Source organism: Mirounga angustirostris, unplaced genomic scaffold (genome assembly GCF_029215605.1).
Source record: "Mirounga angustirostris isolate CCGP_5_RB_7025 unplaced genomic scaffold, mMirAng1.0.hap1 SCAF_13, whole genome shotgun sequence".
NCBI lineage: Eukaryota > Metazoa > Chordata > Mammalia > Carnivora > Phocidae > Mirounga > Mirounga angustirostris.
This window is the reverse complement of record NW_026991721.1, coordinates 68,074,819-68,094,337: the sequence shown is the minus strand read 5'-3', so window position 1 is coordinate 68,094,337 and position 19,519 is coordinate 68,074,819. Positions and strand designations below refer to the sequence as shown.

General features: G+C 38.8%; 1 protein-coding gene across 3 annotated transcripts in view; it reads left to right on the top strand.

Moving 5' to 3' along the window:
- The first annotated feature begins 5,506 nt into the window (after positions 1–5,506).
- NOX4 (NADPH oxidase 4) overlaps positions 5,507–19,519 on the top strand; it is a 362,080-nt gene continuing 348,067 nt past the window's right edge. For 2 of the 3 annotated variants that reach the window (XM_064577120.1, XM_045894592.3), the window contains exons 1-3: positions 5,507–5,584; positions 5,962–6,104; positions 6,761–6,856. In XM_064577120.1, coding sequence (XP_064433190.1) covers positions 6,048–6,104; positions 6,761–6,856 — 153 coding nt within the window. In that variant the 5' untranslated portion in view covers positions 5,507–5,584; positions 5,962–6,047. Of the gene's footprint in view, positions 5,585–5,961; positions 6,105–6,491; positions 6,857–19,519 lie in introns of those variants that run through there. The other variant, XM_054512172.2, reaches the window with a different exon arrangement.

Below are 19,519 nucleotides of genomic sequence, written 5' to 3'. Positions count from 1 at the left end.
GACAAGTTCCAGACAGTGACTCATTGTCATTTCTACACAAAAACAAGTGTAGACCATCATCTGATTCAGTTAATTTGGAACGTTCTCTCTGCACTCACACAGCTAGGTCAGTTCTTTGAGAAATACCGAAGAAGCTGGAGAGGTTCTTATGCCCTCACAGATACTTTTTTTTTGGAAAATAAAGCTTACAATGTGGTTTGCTTTCTCTTTAATGTCAGTTACTCACACCTCTAGGATTCTCTGTCCACTCAGCCAGTAACACCCCATCCTAGGACAGTTTTCCTACTTTCCTCTTTTCTGTTCGTAAGAAAAACACACAGCCTCTTTTCATCTTGAATTTAACACTTATCATTCCTGATAATCAGATAAGGGAAAAAGAAAAATAGTAAATCCAATCAAGTCACAAAGTTGCATGATTTCTGACTTCTTGATTTCTTGCTAACCAGGAGTTTCAGCTTTTATTTCTTAAGATGAATTTCCTCAAAAATCCTACTCCGAGGCTGGCATATCCAACCAGAGAAATAAAATTAATAACAAATAAGTTAATTTTGGTAGGATAGCAGGGTGAAAACTGACCACCCAAATATATCAGGTCCTAATCTCAGGAACCTATAAATGTTACTTTATTTAGAAGGGTGGGGGGAAAAAGAGTTTTACAGATGTGATTAAGTTAAGGATCTTGACGGGGCACCTGGGTGGCTCAGATTGTTAAGCGTCTGCCTTCATCTCAGGTCATGATCCCAGGGTCCTGGGATCGAGCCCCACGTCGGGCTCCCCGCTCAGCGGGGAGCCTGCTTCTCCCTCTCCCTCTGCCTCTCCCCTGCTCATGCTCGCTCTCTCTCTGTATCTCTCTGTCTCAAATGAATAAATAAAATCTGAAAAAAAAAAAAAAGTTAAGGATCTTGACATGGGGGGGCAGACCCTAAATACCATCACAGGTGTTACTTAGAAGAGAGAGGCACGGAGTGAGTGGGCATATGCACAGACAGAAGAGGAGAAGTGACCGGGGAGGTAGAGAGTGGAGGTGAAGCAGCCACAAGGCAGGGTGGGCCAGGAGCCACCAGGATGGGGAAGAGGCAAGGAACACGTTCTCCCTGAGAATCTCAGGAGGGAGTGCGGCCCTGTCGACACCTTGATTTTGAACTAATGGTCTGATTTCAGACTTCTGGCTCCCAGAACTGTGGGAAAAGGAATTTCTCTTGTTTTAAGCCACCAAATTTGCGACAACCTGTTATTACCGCAGCCCCAGGAAATTAATTTAGGTGCCCACTTGTCTCAACTGCTTATCTTATGATCTGTGGTGTAGGTGATGCCTAGATCAAAGGGTCCTTGACCTCTCTCCTTACTGGCAGTTAATTACCAAGCTGAGCAGAAACTTTTCTTACATTACCAGAAAGTTATACTTGAGAAACTGGAATTTGAGGGAACACAGAAACAAGGATAATATGCTTAACTAGTACTCACTCTGTAAGTTCCTGGTATATATATATTTTTAAGATTTTATTTATTTATTTGAGAGAGATGGTGAGAGAGAGCAGGAGCAGGGAGAGGGAGAAGCAGGCTCCCTGTTGAGCAGGGAGCCCAACACCGGCTCCAACCCAGGACCCTGGAATCATGACCTGAGTTGAAGGTAGATGCTTAACTGACTGAGCCACCCAGGGGTCTCATTCTTGGTATGTTTTCATCTTTGTCCTTAGTCCTGGAATAAAAACTGTATAAGACAGGATCCTTGTCCTTGAGGAGGTTGATGGGGGGAATTAGACATACACACATACAATGAAATTAAAAATCTGTGGAAAATGCAGTAACGATCATGTGCACGGAATATTAGGAACACACTGAAAAGTGCACAGACTACAGGATGCATCTGCATGAGCACGCAGGAGAAGGGAGCTAGAAAAAGTTTCCTGGCAAAGCATGCCTCTGAACTGACACATAAAGGAGGGAGTAATAAAGCAGGCCAAAGGGGTAAACTTTGATCATTTTTTTCCCCATGGATTTCATACTCTGAAGGAAACTATCTACCTTAGACAGTGTTTATTAAGTAACAAATAACAGATCAAAAACATCTCTAATTGCCAAACAGGTTATAATCAGCATAGGGTGGTCACTTCTATTTTCCTATTATTTAAGCCAACAGCAAAGGTATTTGTTGTCATTGATTTTTTTTTCCTGTGAAGTCTTTTCCTGGCAAGAATGCAATTTGTTTCTTTCATTATGATTTTTGGAATGCTGATACAACCACAGAACTCTCTCCTCATTTCTTTCAAGGGCAGGCTTTCCTATCTTGGTAAAGACAGTAACTCCTTGCACTAACCCATCTGGCCTAGAGAAAATATTGAAAAGAACCTCATTAATGAGAGTTCCTGCATAACAGGGCAATAGCTCTGTCCCCTGAGGATAGCTTGCAGGATTGTTTCCTTGTAAGGCAAAATACACAGTCAGATCCTGGGCCCCTTCTACAGAACTCCTACAAGATAATAGGGATCAATGTAATAATCAACATGTGCATAGCATTCTATCATTCTACAGAACACAAAAGTATCTGATTATGGGCTGTTAGAAATGAAAGCAAATCCTGTTTTGCCATCCCAAGCAAGTTTCTCTTCTTTTTTGATTTTTTTAGTCTTTATTGTAATGTTAACATTTTCCAGCTTTATTGAGATCTAATTGACATATAACACTGTGTAAGCTTAAAGTGTTGGTTATGTTGATTTGCTGTTGAATATGTTGATTTGATACTTATCTATTGTGATATGATTACCATTGTAGCTTAGCTAACACCTCCATCACCTCATATAATTATCCTTTCTTTTCTGTGGTGAGAACATTTAAGATCTACTCTCCTAAACACTTACAAATAGTATATATTACAATATTGTTATTTATAATCATTGTGCTGTATATTTCATCTCCAGAGCTTACTCATCATATAAGTGGAAGTTTGTACCCTTTAACCAACATCTGCCCATTTCCCCCACCTTCTCAGGTGAGTTTAATCTCTTTCAGTTTCAGTTTCTTTATCTCTAAAGTAGGGGCACTGACTTCCACTAGGAGAGCTATGAAGTGAATTAAGTGAGATTTTAAGTATGAAGTACCAAGGACAGTGACTGACAAGTAGTAGGTACATGGTAAGAGCTAGATCCATTATTTTTGTCTTTTTTTTCCCTAGAAGTAGCTGAACTTTAAAAAAAAAATTGTCTTTGACCATCAATAAGGTGAAAAGACAACCTATGGAATAGGAAAAATATTTGCAAACCATCCATCTGAAAAATATATAAAGAATTCATACAACTCAATAGCAAAAAATAAAAAGAACTCATACAACTCAATAGCAAAAACTAAAAACCAAACCAAAACAAACAAAAAACCCAAGCAATTAAAAAGTGGGCAAAGGGCCTGAACAGATCTTTCTCCAAAGAAGATCCATGAAAGACCGACATGTATATGAAAAGATGCTCAACATCACTCGTCATTAGGGAAATGCAAATTAAAATCACAATGAAATATCATCCCATACCTATTAGAATGGCCATCAACAAAAGACAAGACAAGGCATGGTTATGAAGAAAAAGGAATCTTTGTGCACTGTTGGTGGGATTGTAAATTGGTGTAGCAATTATGGAAAAAGTATAGAGGATCCTCAAAAAAATTAAAGCTAGGACTACTATATGATCCAGCAATTCCATTTTTGGAAATATATCCAAAGAAAATGAAAACACTAACTGGAAACAATATCTGCACCCCCATGTTTATAGCAACATTATTTACACTAGCCAAGACATGGAAAGAACCTACGTGTGCGCTGATGGAATATTATTCAGCCATAAAGAAACAAAGAAATACTACCATTTGTGACAATGTGGATGGAACTTGAGGTCATTATGCTACATGAAATAAGTCAGACAGAGAAAGACAAATAGTGTATGATCTCACTTATCAGTGGAATACAAAACTCCCACAAAAACAAAAACCAAAAAAAAAAAAAAAACCAAAAACCAAAAAAAACCACAACTCATAGAAAAAGAGCTCAGACTTGTGGTTACCAGAGATAGAGGATGGGAGGAGGGGGTATTGAAGGAAGATGGTGAAAGGTACAAACTTCCAGTGATAAGATAAATACTAGAGGTATAGTACAACATGATGACCATAGCTAACACTGCTGTATGATATGCAGGAGTTAAAAGAGTAAATCCTAAGAGTTCTCATCCCAAGAATTTTTTTTTCCTTTTTATTATATCTATATGGGAAGATGGATGTTAGCCAATCCTATTGTGGTAATCATTTCACAATACATATAAACCAAACCATCATATTGTATGCCTTAAACTTATACTGTGATGTGTGCCAATAATTTCCTAATAAAACTGGAGAAAAAAAGAACTAGATCAATTAAGTCAAGAAAAAATGTCTTTTGTTTTACTATTTTTCCATTGCTTCATTCCTCTCAAATTTTGGCTAGAACCAAACCATTTTGCTGGACCCTTTTTACCTACCATCTACTGAACTTAGGGCTCTCAGACAGTTACTTAGAGGTGTAATGTGAGGAGTACCAGGGTGTCCCAGAATTTGATCTTCCTCAGTGGTGACTCTTCTTGTGTTCCCTGTGTGGTCTTTTTTTGGCTCCTCTAGGTATCACATGGGAATTACAAAGAACAGAGTGCTATTTATAAATAATATGCTTCCTAACCCCAGAAAGATTTAAAGCAGTTTTCAGGATTTGATCATGCATGAAACAGGAAAGTCCTTTATCACAGAGAAATGACAGACTACTAGAAAGTGAACTGCATGAAATGAAACCCACACTTGATATGGATTAATTCAAGTTTCGAAAGGAGGGTTGCTGTCATTAATCAGTCCATAAAATTAATTGCTGTAGTAAGAGAAGATTTTATGATATTTTAGTTTTAATTACATATTATGGCATGTGTTGTAAAGTGGACTTTGTTAAGAACAAAAAAAGCTTGAAAGCCATGAGATTAGGCTACTAGTGGTTTACCTTTTCTGCCACTTGTTAAAGTTTGGAAAATTCCTGATTTCATAAACTTTTGTTGAACACTTACTTTGCATCAGACATTCTTCTATATGAATGATTTTCCCCCCTCTTTCCTAATACTGATAATTTGCGGTGTAGGATAGGTAGCCTGTGTCAATCCCATACTCTTCTCACCCTTCGCCAGGCCTCTGGTACAAGTTTGAGGGGATTCCTATTACTAAACAGATTTTGATACTAGGTAATAAAACGCACTTTTCCGAACAGGGAATCTGAGCTTCCCTAAAGCCCCCTGAGAATTACATCAGCTTTAACCATTATACCGCTGGCCTCTTTTTATTCAGAATTTTCTTCAAAGCTTTGCATGAATGTGGGTTGGCGTAGGGGTGAGGGACTGAGAAGAGGGAGGTAGAGGAAAGCTTTAGGTAAGGGGTTGCGAGGAGGCGCTTGTTGGGGTGGGATGAGTTGCTGAGGATGGGCGGGAGAAGGCGGACGCTCGTACACAAAAGGCTATTTCCGGCTCAAATTTCTTTACGGAGGCTCTTCGAGTTGAACTTTTTGCGGGGGAAACGACCCGTGCCAAAGACCTAGGTGTGTGCGAGTGTACGGGGGTGCGGCGGGGTTCCCCGGTAGGGCATCCACATCTTTTTCGGTCTCTGCGAGCCGCGCCGGCCGGGCTGAGGCTGCGGGGGACGCCCCCGGTTCCCAGCCGGGACACCCTGAACGGCGGCAGCCGCAGCAACAGGCTCGCCCGCAGACCAAGGGGCGGGCGCGGCGGGGCCGAGGAGCGCGCGCTCCGAGCGCCGGCCCGGGGCGGCCGAGGGCGCAGCACAGACCCCGCGCGGGCTGCCGCCGCGGCGCCCGGAAGACCCGGCTCGGGGACGCAGACCCCGCCCGGGCTGGCTCGGCGCCGGCGCCCGGGCTTCCACTCAGTCTTTGACCCTCCGTACCCCCCCTCCCCCTCGCAGGCCGCACGACTGTAACCGCTGCCCCGGCCGCCGCCGCTCCTTCTCAGGCCGGCCGGCGGAGAGCGCAGCGCGGCGGGGCCGGCGGCATGGCTGTGTCCTGGAGGAACTGGCTGGCCAACGAAGGGGTTAAACACCTCTGCCTGGTAGGATGGCGGGCAAGGCTCTCCCTGCGTTTTGTCTCTCGTGCAGCGACTTTGATTCATTCTCTGAGCGTGCGCGGGTGGGGAGCTGGAGACGTTTTGCCTCTAATTCAAATATTCTCAACTAACAAAACTTTCCGCTGTTCATGCCTGGAGACAATAACGACCCCCCCCCATCCCACCCCCGCTCCAAATGCATGGGAACTTTGCTGCACACTGATGGGAGAGCGGATGTGGAGGGGGGGAGAAGAGATCACTTGTAGTGAACACATCTTTTTCTTAACCCTTTAAACATCTTCCCCCCTTTGCTCTTTTCCCAGATTGCTTTTGTTTGGTGTTGCATTTTAACAACATGCAATGCTCGGGACGTGGTGATGTCACTAATTTCTTAGGCTCATTTTGTACTGCAGGGGATGTCTGCCGATCATTTAGGAGACGTCTTTGCAACCCAAATGCTTAATTTCAGGTGCAGGGACTGAGTGAGGGCAGATTTGTTTTGCTCTGAGTGGTTTTCAGCTTGATGGTTAATTGAAAATGCTTTCTGCAATTACTAACCCAGCTTCCACAGAAAGTATTGTGTCCAATGAATGTACTTGAGGTTTCCATTCATCAGGTAATGTTTATTTTTAATTTTTGTTTTCTCTCTCTGTATGATTTAGTTTATCTGGCTCTCCCTGAATGTTTTGCTTTTCTGGAAAGCCTTCCTGCTGTATAACCAAGGGCCAGAGTATCACTACCTCCACCAGATGTTAGGGGTAAGTGGGACTTGGGTAACCTGGTAGAATGGGTTTAAGGTAGGCAGGCATTGCTACCAGGCTTGGTCAGTTCTTCCATTTATTAAAGAAACCCATTTATTAAAGTCCCTGGGTGTTCACTTCAGAAAGGTTTGTCATTCTCTAAAGTGGTCAGGTTTCCTTGATGTATCATTTACACTCATGTAGGTTAAAATGACTGACTCTTTTAAGAACCAAAGATACTATGTACAGTGAAGTGAAAGGAATGAAGCTGCCAGACCAGGCTAGTAGTGCCTGAGTGAAGTTGCTACCTCTTGTAGGCTGCCAAGTGCCTTGAAGGCTCTGCTTCACCAGCAGGACTAACCAATGACAGGCTTTTAGTTTTCACTAATCAAGACTTCAGCCTTGCCCCTAAGCTTATCCAGAAGATTTCTGCACTGTTTCCTTTTACTGCCAGTTCTCACAAAGTATGTGTCTAAGGCGGTTATTCATTTCTAGGCATTTCTTAGCTTCTTACCCTAGGTTGATTATGGGTCCAGTGTTCTGGCCTAATACGAGAATGATATTGTGCAGAACTTTGCTCCGATTTATCATGTTGATATTTTTCCTTTTCTCTATTCCATGACATTTCTGATTTCATTCTTTCCATTCCCTTCCTACTTGACTCCTTAAAAAAGACAGAGGCACTGAAGACATCTTACTTTGTATTAGGAGGTAGCGTTTTCTGAGCAACCAGCAAAAAGTATAAAGTGTATTGAAAAATTTTAGGGCATATGAAAAAGATTTTGTCATTCCTTTTCATTGGGGAAGTGAACACATTCTAAGTAGGAGACGCATTGTTTTCTTTTCCATGGTTTAATGATTATTTAAAATTGTGATTAGTTCACATGAATTTTGTGGAACCAACTTTCCATTTCGTACTTTACGTTTACAGATCTTATTTATCTTTAAACCTCAGGTCTGAGGAAAGTAGTGCTTGGCACATGCTAAGACTGCAATAAATTGAGATTGAATTAATTAACTGATGTTTTATTTTATACAATAAAGTACTATTTTTCATTATCTATTGGTCACACAATTGATATTTTTAAAGTTTAACACCTATTTTTTAAAGAACTTATTTTTTTAGAGCTTTTTAAGCTTCACAGTAAAATTGAGAGGAAGGTGCAGAGATTTCCCATATGCTTCCCTACCCCCACACATGCATAGTCTCCCCCATTATCAGCATCCCCTACCAGTATGATACATAAGTTATGATTGATGAACCTACATCGACACATCATCATCACCCAACACCTGTATTTTTAACTAATGGGTTAAGAAAAATAGTCTCAAAGATGAAACTCATTTTATTGCTAACTTTAAAAAAAATATTTATTTATTATTTTAGAGAGAGAGAGAGAACACTGGGGAGGGACAGAGGCAGAGTGGGAGGGAGAGAATCTCAAGCAGACTCTGCACTGAGCGCAAGCCTGATGTCCAGCTCGATCCCACAAATGCTGAGATCATGACCTGAGCCAAAATCAAGAGTTGGTGCTCAACTGACTGAGCCACCCAAGTGCTCCTCATTTTATTGGTAACTCTTAAATCTGAACATTTCTTTCTCTTTTTCATCTAACCAACTTTCCATTTGACTATCAAACTGTCTTGAAACCCATGCTTTTCAAATGGACACATAGAAAGTGAGCCCTTGCCCCTGCCCTCAAGTTTCTTACAATCTAATGGAAAATTGAACAAGTATATACTTATAATTGAATAAACAAGTTAAGAAAAATTTTCTCTAATAAATGTATGAAGATCTCTGACCTGTCTTTTTAATTTTTTCCCCTAGAAAGTCCCCCTTAGTTGTGAATTAGTGAACACAAGATTTTTCAGTAGGAGATATCTGACCTATTATATAACTATATGAATAACTTGGAGAAAATTCAAAAGAGTTATGATGGCAAGTTTTGCCATCAAAAATGGCAAATTTTGGTAAAGAGATATTTGTATTAATATACAATCTAAGAATAGGTAACTTGAAGCCACAAATGAACTTTGGATTTCAGCTCTATGGTATAGTATAAGCTAAAATAATAACTTACTTAAAAATTAATTATGTTGGAAACCAGCAAGTTAATTTTTATGAGCTTGGATGCTGTGTGACAACTTCAAATTTATTTTGGTGACAAGTCAGAGATGATGAAGAGTATATGCATACACACACGTATTACCCAACTAATTAAAACAAATTAAGTATGTTTTGCCTCTCGCCATCTCACTCTAGTGCTGTTGTTTGAATAATATGACAGGCTAGTGAGGTTCAATGGTGAGGCCGGCAGACCAGCTGGCACATAGTAAGGGCTCAATAAATACTCATCAGATGAATGAAGGAAAAAAATGACAAAAGGGCTAAATGGAAAACTATGAGTGAAAAGTACAAGAAACAGAAGAAGAGAGAGGTCATTGTAAATTAGTTTTTATAGAAACCTAAGAAAGACCATAGTGAGTTGACCCTTAGGCCATCCTGTCAGAAGTCAACACTGTATGAAAAAAGTCACTGTGGGGAGGAATGGTTTTTCTCCTTGGCATCCTCCTGAAAAATGAAAGATGACTTCCAAACTTCTCACTTTTCAGTAGTTACCTATATGGTGATTTTCTAGGCATTAATTTATCTAAACAATTTTGGAATATTTTCAGTCTGTCTTACTCTACTTTTTAGTGAAACAAGAACTCTGTGGTTTTACTATTTGCTTTATGAAGGAGGACTTAATTTTATTTGTCCTAGGCTTATCATTCCTAATCTTTTGATGATTATGGTATTACCTCATAGTGTAAGAATTTGCAGGCATTTTTCAAGTCGCAAAGAAAATAGAGTATAACAAGGGGATATAATTAATTTTAAAATAAATATTGCTGGCTCCATCTTTTACATGTTTAATACTGCTACTTCATTATTATTAATGCCTTAGATAGAGCATCTTAGAGCCTACCGAACACTCACGAGAACAAGGTCCCACTGTGATGAATTTTAGATAGCCTGAAAAGGACATAATAAATATTCTGATATTACAAGTCTCTCTCTCTCTCTCTTTAAAGATTTATTTATTTATTTTAGGGAGAGAGAGAGCACGAGAGGGAGGGGTAGGACAGGGAGAGAGAATTTCAAGCAGACTCTGCGTTCAGCCCAGAGCCCCAGGCAGGGCTCAATCTCATGACCCTGTGATCACAACCTGAGCCAAAATCAAGAGTCGGATGCTTAACTGACTGTGCCACCCAGGTGTTCCCATAAGTCTCTTTTGAAGGTGAATTTTAGATTCATAAAAATCATGGTGGTATTCCTGGAAATGAATTTACTACCACTTTAAAACACAAATGGAAGGAGTCCCTCCAGTTGTTGATTATTTTGATAATAACATGGAGTATAAAGGTTGATGTTATTCATCTTTAAATGTAAGGTAGTAACAAAGTTGCAGGAGTATGAGGGGAAGGAAGGGTCTACAGAATATAGTCCATTTACAAGAACGCATAGATATTGACAAGCAGTTAATTCTTAGTAGTTTGAAATCTCTGTTTTCTACTGAAAACCGACTATGTGTTCAACTGTTTATTCCTGTCATATGCCAGACACTTTACAAATATTTGGTTTAAGCTAGGAAACCATTCTTCCCATTTTATACATGGGAAAAGGTGGGCGGAGGAAGCTGATGACTTGTTCAGAATCAGAGCTAGGATGTGATTGCAGTTCTGTCTGGCCTTTTTGCCTTTCCTCATGCTACACAGATTTTCAGCAAAACACTTCACTGGCCCATCTCTGATAGTTAGGCCACTGGTTACTATTACTCATCATCAGTGCTGCCCAACAGAAATGTAATATGAGTCATGCAATTCAAATTTTTTTGTAGCACATTAAAAAAGTGAAATGCTAGTGCCATTAAATGTAATAATATATTTTATTTAAAATAGTCTATCTAAAGTATTGGATTGAAGTATTCAACATGTAGCCAATATTTTAAAAATATCAATGATGTATTCTAGCCTGTTGCCTATTCTTTGAAATATATGGTATGCATTTTATACTTGTGCACATCATAATTCAGTCACCAGATTTTCATCAGAAATACTTGTGTTTAGATTTCATAAAATTTTTACAAATAAAAAAGTGAATTCGCATACCCAAGCTGTTGCAAACATATTTAAAATTTTTCTAATAACACAAAGGACTATCAGCTTTAAGTTTAAATTAAAAAAAAATAGTAAACCTAAAAATTGAGTTTCTTGGTGGGCCTAGGCACATTTCAAATGCTCCATAGCTGTGTGCAGTTAATGGCTACCGTTTTGGATGGTGTAAGTGTAGACTGTGGGGGAAGATGTTTCTACTTCCGTGGTCACTTGCACTTATCATTTTGTTTTACAGCAAGCAGCTGGCCCCAACCTGCCCAATAAAAAGACATCAGGATATGGGTAGTCCTCTTGCTCTCCCTTTCCAAAACAGTTGATATCGGATAAGAAGTCACGGTCTCTAGCTGTTGGTGTGTAATCATAAAAATATCTCTGACTTCGCCCTAATCATCTGAGCTTTTTGGTGGTGGGAACCTTTGAGAATGAAGGTAAAATTATTTCATTCTCAGAACTAGTGGATCCATTTTTTATCTATATTTATTTATATTTATAGGATGTTAGTTGATTGTTCTCAGGCCAGAATTAACAATTAAAAAAACTGCATAAGAATTGACAGAGAAAAGATCTTAACTGATGGAAGATAAAATAATGTTGAGGTTAATGTATCTTAGTAGGAGTTTTCATCAGGACTGTTCTTTCCCAGACTGGTCTGACCCAGACCCGGAGGCAGCCTGGTCACGGTTGGTTTATGCCTGAGTTAATGTGCTAATCAGACTGTGCACTTCCTAGGAGATGTTTAATTATGACATGCTGTGAGTTTTGGAATCTTAAAATTAAGCTAAGAAGAAAAAAAAAAAAGTCTTTTGAGGGAAGCCAAAACAAACACACGCGCACATAAACTAACCGAGCAATAACCTCCTCCACCTTCCCATAACAAGCTTTTAAATAAGGAGTACTTGATTTTTTAAGATAAAATCTATTTTTGATTTATTTGTTTCCAAGGAATGGAAAATGTAGTTGCTTGCACTTTACTAGAAAGTCCCAATGTGTTGTCACTGACCCTGAGAAACTTAGTTTCTTAGATTTTTTGGAATGTTGGAGCAATTTAACTCAAAATATTATTCATAGAAGCCCTCATATTGAAGTTCATCTATTTTTGAATTATATTTCTGACATTTTAGTAGTTAAACAGATATAATTTAATTGATAAGAAAATCTTACTTTGAGTAGAGAATATGTTTTATGGTACCAGATTCAGTGTGTCTTGGTTTTATTATCTTTTCCCCCCAAAACTTACATTTGTATATGGACCGTTCAGTTTCAACCTAGATATTCTCATGGTGTTGTGATGAGAAATTTAACTTTTTTTGCTTTGTCTCACAATTATTACTTTATTTTTTGAAAGGTTTTATTTATTTATTTTATTTTATTATCTTTTAAAGATTTTATTTATTTGACAGAGAGAGATACACAAGCAGGGGGAGTGGGAGAGGGGGAGAAGCAGGCTTCCCGCAGACCAGGGAGCCTGATGCGGGTCTCGATCCCAGGACTCTGGGATCATGACCTGAGCCAAAGGCAGAGGCTTAACGACTGAGCCACCCAGGCGCCACCGAAAGGTTTTATTTTTAAGTAATCTCTACACCCAACGTGGGCCTCGAATTTACAAACCTAAGATAAAGAGTCTCATGTTCTACCGACTGAGCCAGCCAGACGCCCCCTCACAATTATTATTTTAGATCTACTGCACGGTCATGAAGATCTTTTTTTTCTTTTTAAAAAACTTTTATTGAGATACCTATGTTAATTGGAAGAAAGCTGTGAGCATGGAGATTTTTTTCTAGTCTCACAGTGACGATCTTTTTTTGGTTAATCATTATCCTTGAAGTGATTAAGAAACATTAACTAATTTACCCTCGCAAAAGTCCTAGAAGTTATATCATAATTAACAATTTTCAGAGACAGAAATCTGATGTCATGTGAATTTGTTAAGGTCAGAGATTAGAGTGTCTGTACAAATGGACCTGGAATTTTAAGTCACTATTTGTTTCATAGCTGGCCCAGGCAGCTTTACTTCTGCTGAGAAGGAATATATACCATCTGTTGGTTTCAGAAAAGGCTTGATCATTAATTCTTTTCATTTATTGCATAAAATGTAAAAGTTACCCCTTAGATTTACCCAGGCATGTGTTGTGGTTTCAATTCAGGGGATATTTTTAACTGAATGGGAGTTTTTTTGTTGTTGTTGTCTTTATTCTTAACATTCTGCTATTTGAAAATACTTTACTTCCTGTTTATTGCCAGGTGAAATGACTTACATTACTTTGACGCAATCGTTATATTCTTAATCCATTTACAGTAGATAAAGACTCAGAATTTTAGACTTGGAAGTAAGCTTTGGCATCTTTACTTAGACTTCTTCCTCATTTTCCCAAACAGAAAAATGAAGTTGAAGTGATTTGCTCACCATCACCCACTGAATGAGTGGCTTGGTTACTATACTGGTCCATCTATCCTCAGTCCAACAGTCAGTCTGTTATGATGAACAACTCTATGCACATATGCATAAACAAATTAAACCCCACAATGTAGAGACCACTAGCTTTCCATCTTATGTGAAATGATATTTAAAGATGTTTAGCAATTTAAGAAGTTAAGGAAAATTATTGATTTACCCCTAAGATAACATAATTTTCAGCATTACAGTTGTTTTAGATTTGTCTCAAACAAATTATTAAGGAATTATGAGACTTATTTTTATTTAAATTATTTCTGATTCCTTAATATTTGTTGGACTTATAGCACTCAGTGTTTAACCTCCTTATGGTATACAGCTGAAAGCCCACTGTATACTTCTCTTTTATCAATACCAGCCAAAACAGAATAGAATTAGAAGGTGGAATTAATTTCAGAGAATTTCAAATCTACTTCCTTCATTTTGTTATTAATAATATTAATAACATCAATAGTAGGTTACATTCACTGAGGACTGTCTAGGTAGCAGGCATTAGTCTAAGAGCTTTGTGTGGATTAATTTATTTAACCTTTCCATCCATCCTGTGGAGTAGATTTTTTTTTAAGATTTTTATTTATTTATTTGAGAGAGAGAACATGAGTGATGGGGGGGAGGGGGCAGAGGGAGAAGCAGACTCCCTGCTGAGCAGGGAGCCCAACTTGACTTGGGACTCGATCCCAGGACCCTGAGATCATGACCCAAGCCGAAGGCAGATGCTTAACCGACTGAGCCACCCAGGTGCCGCTGGAGTAGATATTTTTAATTTGTCAGCCGAGCAATTGAATTAGGGATGTTCTGTAACTTGCTAGTGAGTGACAGAGGCAGGACTCCAGCCCAAATATCCTGGTTCCAGAACTTGTATTATTGACCATTATGCTCTTCTGCCTCTATGTGACATTATATATAGTAGGCTGAACTATATGGAATTGCCATTTTGATAAAAAATCAAATATCAACCATTTCATATAGTTCAATCTGATAACAACTTATCATTTACTAATCACATACTATGTGCCAGATATAATTAGTTCTTTGCTCTTTCTGTTTATAATCTCACTTACTCCTTATATTTAAATTATCCCTATAAGTAACAAGCCTGGAAAATAGGAAGTATCACTTTTTTTTTTTTAAAGATTTTATTTATTTATTTGAGAGAGAATGAGATAGAGAGAGAGAGGATGAGAGGGGGGAGGGTCAGAGGGAGAAGCAGACTCCCCGCTGAGCAAGGAGCCCGATGCGGGACTCGATCCTGGGACTCCAGGATCATGACCTGAGCCGAAGGCAGTCACTTAACCAACTGAGCCACCCAGGCGCCCAGGAAGTATCACTTTTTAGGGGATTGAGAAACTGAGATTCTGAGTGGTTAGGTAACTTTCCCCAAGTCACACAGCTAACACCTGGAGAAGCCCTATTTGAACCCACATTTGTCTCATACTGAAGACCATGTTCTCAATCACTGTGCTCTACCAGGGAGGTTCTGAGACAGATGGGGTTAGAAGCTGGAATTTTCTACACTTGCCTGAGGTTCTTATATGTCCTACCACTGGCTCTGCATCAGACTGTCTATATGTATGTTTGTGTTTTTTTTTATCAAAAAGTACTTGATCAGAAATGAAGGTAAGAATATTGTTTATGGATTATTCTTAGACCTGAGGCAGATATGAACACCTCATCCTAACTGGTGTCTCCTGCATTAGTTTGCTCAGGCTTCCATAACAAAGTACCACAGACTGGGCGGTCTAACCAACAGAAATGTGTTTCCTCACAGTTCTGGAGGTCATATGCTTTCTGCCTTCTCTGGGGAACACCCAGCCCGAGGGAGAGGAGCCTGTAGAATCCCTGAATGTTATAGGGACCTTACGGGTTGATCTAGTTCATTTAGCTCATTTGATAGATGAACTTAGTGGAGTTAAATGTCTTCTTTATCAACTCAGTTTTTTAATCCTAGTCAAGTTTTCTAGTTCATCGTGCTAAGCAATGTGGTGATCCTAACATTGATTTTAAAAGTGCCTAGGTCATTCTGGGGAGGAATATCAAATAAGCAATCAAACAACAATCAAATGAAGATCATGGACCTTGGAGATATATGGATATGAGTTTGAATCCTAGCTCAGGCATTTATCTCCCTTTATGATTTTGGTAAATTCCTTCTCTGAGTATAAGTTTAACTCATCTGTGAAGTTGGGTTGAAGTCTTTCCCTTAGTTTAGTTGTGAAGATTACATGAGAACATGTGGGTGAAATGCTTAGCACTTGGTGCATAGGTACTCAGGAAATGATAGTTATTACTGTAATTAAGTAGTATTATTTAGCATTAATAGTATTAATAGCACCGAATAGTAATATTATAAATTATTTATGTTTATAAATAAAAATAATAAAAGGAATTCAGAACTATGTAAAGATGAAGGGAACTTGCCGAGCATTTAGCAGATGGCATTAGGACAGGGAGACCTATCCTTTCCTTTGGTTGACCTCTGGCTCCCTCTTTGATCCTTCTGGACAAAGCAAATATCTGTTGCTATTTGTAATTGACACAAAATTTGTAGCACCTTGGTTAGATGGCTGTGTGGAATTTCAGCTTGAAGTAGAATTTATTTCATTCAAAAAGCACTTGTTAATTTTCATTGAAACTTGGAGTCTTCAACAGGTAAACAAGGGAAGTAATTCCTATCTCGCCAGGATATTGTGAACCTTAAAAGAAAATTAAAAGAGGGCACATATTGAATGGAGCACTGGGTGTTATACGCAAACAATGAATCATGGGACACTACATCAAAAACTAATGATGTATGGTGATTAACATGACATAATAAAATTAAAAAGAGAAAATTAAAAGAAATAGTAACAAGAGCCAACATTCATTGAAATGTTCTCATGGGCAGACATTGTATTATGTTCTTTTTTTTTTTTAAGATTTTATTTGAAAGAGAGAGAGAGAGGCTGCGTGTAAGAGAGAGAGCAAGTGCGTGCGCACAAGCGGGGGGAGGGGCAGAGAGAGAGGGAGAAGCAGGCTCCCCGCTGAGCAAGGAGCCCAGGACCCTGGGATCATGACCTTGAGCCGAAGGCAGACACTTAACTGACTGAGCCACCCAGACGTCTTGAGTTACGTTCTTTATACATTCTGTGTCAGAGTCTTAACTAGTCCACAAGGTAGGTTCTATTACATAAGGGGAAACTAACAGAAATTATAAATAAATCGCTCATGGAATAAAATACTGAGCATAAAGCCCATTATATAACAGGTGTTCCCCCCAAAGCCAAATTTCCTCTTTCCTTCCCTCTTCTCTCCTTCATAGCCACAGATGACAATTCACCTAACTGAAACATGACGAAACTGTTCTACTTATCTCAGAGTGTTGTGTTGAGGATTAGATGATGTAAAGGATAGGAAAGTACTTTGAAGAACTGAAAAACATCATGGATGTGAAAAATGGTTACCATTTACTGTTGCTGCATCCTGTCATTCCTCCCAGCTTTTAAGGCTCCAGCCATGGCACCATGACAGAGCTCCTCCAGGGAGGAGTCACAGGGAAAGGAATGAGGGAAAAGTGACAGATGCCCTTTAACATCCAGGATGCATTACATTTACAGTATTGACTCTTGAAATGGGATCTTGAAGGTCTGTGACATGTTGTAATTAATAATTGGGCTAAGGCACAAACTAAGACAGACCTTAGTATAAGAGCAGATGACTTAGGTGGGGAGTGGGTCTCACTTCTTAGTATCCACATTTTAATGCAACTTTGTGATGTGATAGTAATCAAATAGTGTGGTAAAAAGTCATGTGAAAATTAGTTTCTTTAGTGCTTTGGCAGTGGGACTAAAGAAAAAGTAGATTTAGGAGATGGACTTTGCATGATCAATAGGATATTTACATATTTAGAAATTGAAAACTTGAATTTGACAATGACTTCATTTGATAAATGAATCAAATACAAGTTCTATGGGGAACGTGGTTTAAATTGCATGATTTAATGGTTTTCATGAATTTGGAAATTGTTAAAGGTCTTCAGACACATCCATGGATATCAGAGGTCTTAAATAGTTTAAGGCAAGAAGAGATGAGTGATGTTCACAAAGTAAAAGCATTTTATACATCTGAATTTTTTTTTAAAGTGGGCACTTCAATAATAAGATAAATCTAAGAAATGATTTATGGTGAATGCCTTTCTGACTATATTCCTTTCTCCTGTGATAAGATTATCGAATAGCTGATTTCAAAGTGCTAGTAATTTTGTTTCATGTGATCTTAGAAAGCTCAGGTGCATTGGAAGGATACAAAGGGGTAGTGATCCAAACAAATTTCTTCTTTCCCCATGCTATACTTTTGATTCTCTTTGCTAATTCCTCCCCACCCCCAATTCTCTCTCTTATGGGCCTTCTAATTATCTGCATAACTCGCTGTCACCCTACCTTGAGTGAGAACATTGATTTCCATGCTGGTGAGGGTGTCCCAAGAGAGTTGTGGTACAAGAAAAGAACCACCTCTTGTGAATATGCTGAAATAGGTGATAAGAGTGCTTTCACCTCTCACTGATTTCCCTTGGCCAAATTGCTTTTGAGAAGTTACTTTGGGCCTTTGAGCTTTGTGAATTCTCCTCAGTTTGAAAAGCATGGACCCAAAAGCTCATTTGTAAAGTGCTTTAGGTGATGCAAACAAAGGTAAAGAATATGTCCCCCCCTCCCTCACTCCAGCTAGCTCAGAATATCTAAAGAGAAAACTAAGCAAATATCATCAGTGGTCTATATTAATGGGTTCCAGTTGGAAAAAAATGACTCATTAAACCACAAGAATGCAGAGCTTCAATATGAATGTTATTCCACTCAAGAAATGGCATTTGCTGTTGGGCATTGTCTGTATTACATTTGTTACCTCCTGTGGAAGTTTTCTGTGGGGTTGGAGCTTGGCTTGGACTATGTAGAACCCATCACTGAACTCTTTATTTTGATCTTGTACATTTTGTAAAACATAAGAGAGGGGAAGAATGAGTCAAATGAACATCTTAGAAGAACATCTTAGAAGAATGAGTCAAAAGAACATCTTAGAAGAGTTTCTAATCACAATGGATCTGTAAGGTTTACTTAATTTTGGTTTGCCTGAAGAAAACTAGTCTTTTACTTGCACTGATTTTAAAGCTTGGATATGTTATTCTTTTTTTTTTTTTTTTTAAAGATTTTATTTATTTATTTGACAGAGAGAGACACAGCGAGAGAGGGAACACAAGCGGGGGGGGCTTGGGAGAGGGAGAAGCAGGCTTCCCACTGAGCAGGGAGCCCGATGTGGGGCTCAATCCCAGGACCCTGGAATCATGACCTGAGCCGAAGGCAGATACTTAATAACTGAGCCACACAGGTACCCCAGGACATGTTATTCTTAAAGAAGAAAACATACTTTGTTGAACCCACAGATTTTAGATATATAAAATTTGTCCAAGTCTTATGTGACATGCGTAAAAATTCTTGTTCAAACTAAGTGTCTGTTACCACCTTTTCCTAAGCATGGAATTAGTTTAAATTTCAAATATATTAATACCTGTGAAAATTCCAAAGTTTAATGGAAACAGTATAATGTAATGAACAATGTAATATGAGAACATGGATTTTATGGACAAATTGACTAAAGTGGAAATCGGGACTTTACCTTTTAAGAAATGTATCTTTAAGTAATTTATTGAAATCTTCAAAGCCTGAAGTTTCCTCAATTTTATTTATTTTATTTTATTTTATTTTATTTTTTTATTTTTTAAAAGATTTTATTTATTTATTTGACAGAGACAGAGACAGCGAGAGCAGGAACACAAGCAGTGGGAGTGGGAGAGGGAGAAGCAGGCTTCCCGCCGAGCAGGGAGCCCGATGTGGGACCCGATCCCAGGACCCTGGGATCATGACCTGAGCCGAAGGCAGACGCTTAACGACTGAGCCACCCAGGCACCTGAAGTTTCCTCAATTTTAAATGGAGAATTATATTATGAAATCAAACTACCTAAAAATTCCAGTATTGAAATATTCTGACTTAGAAAAATGGCAGTTTTGCATAGTTTAACCTAGTATCTCTTACAGGGTTTTGTT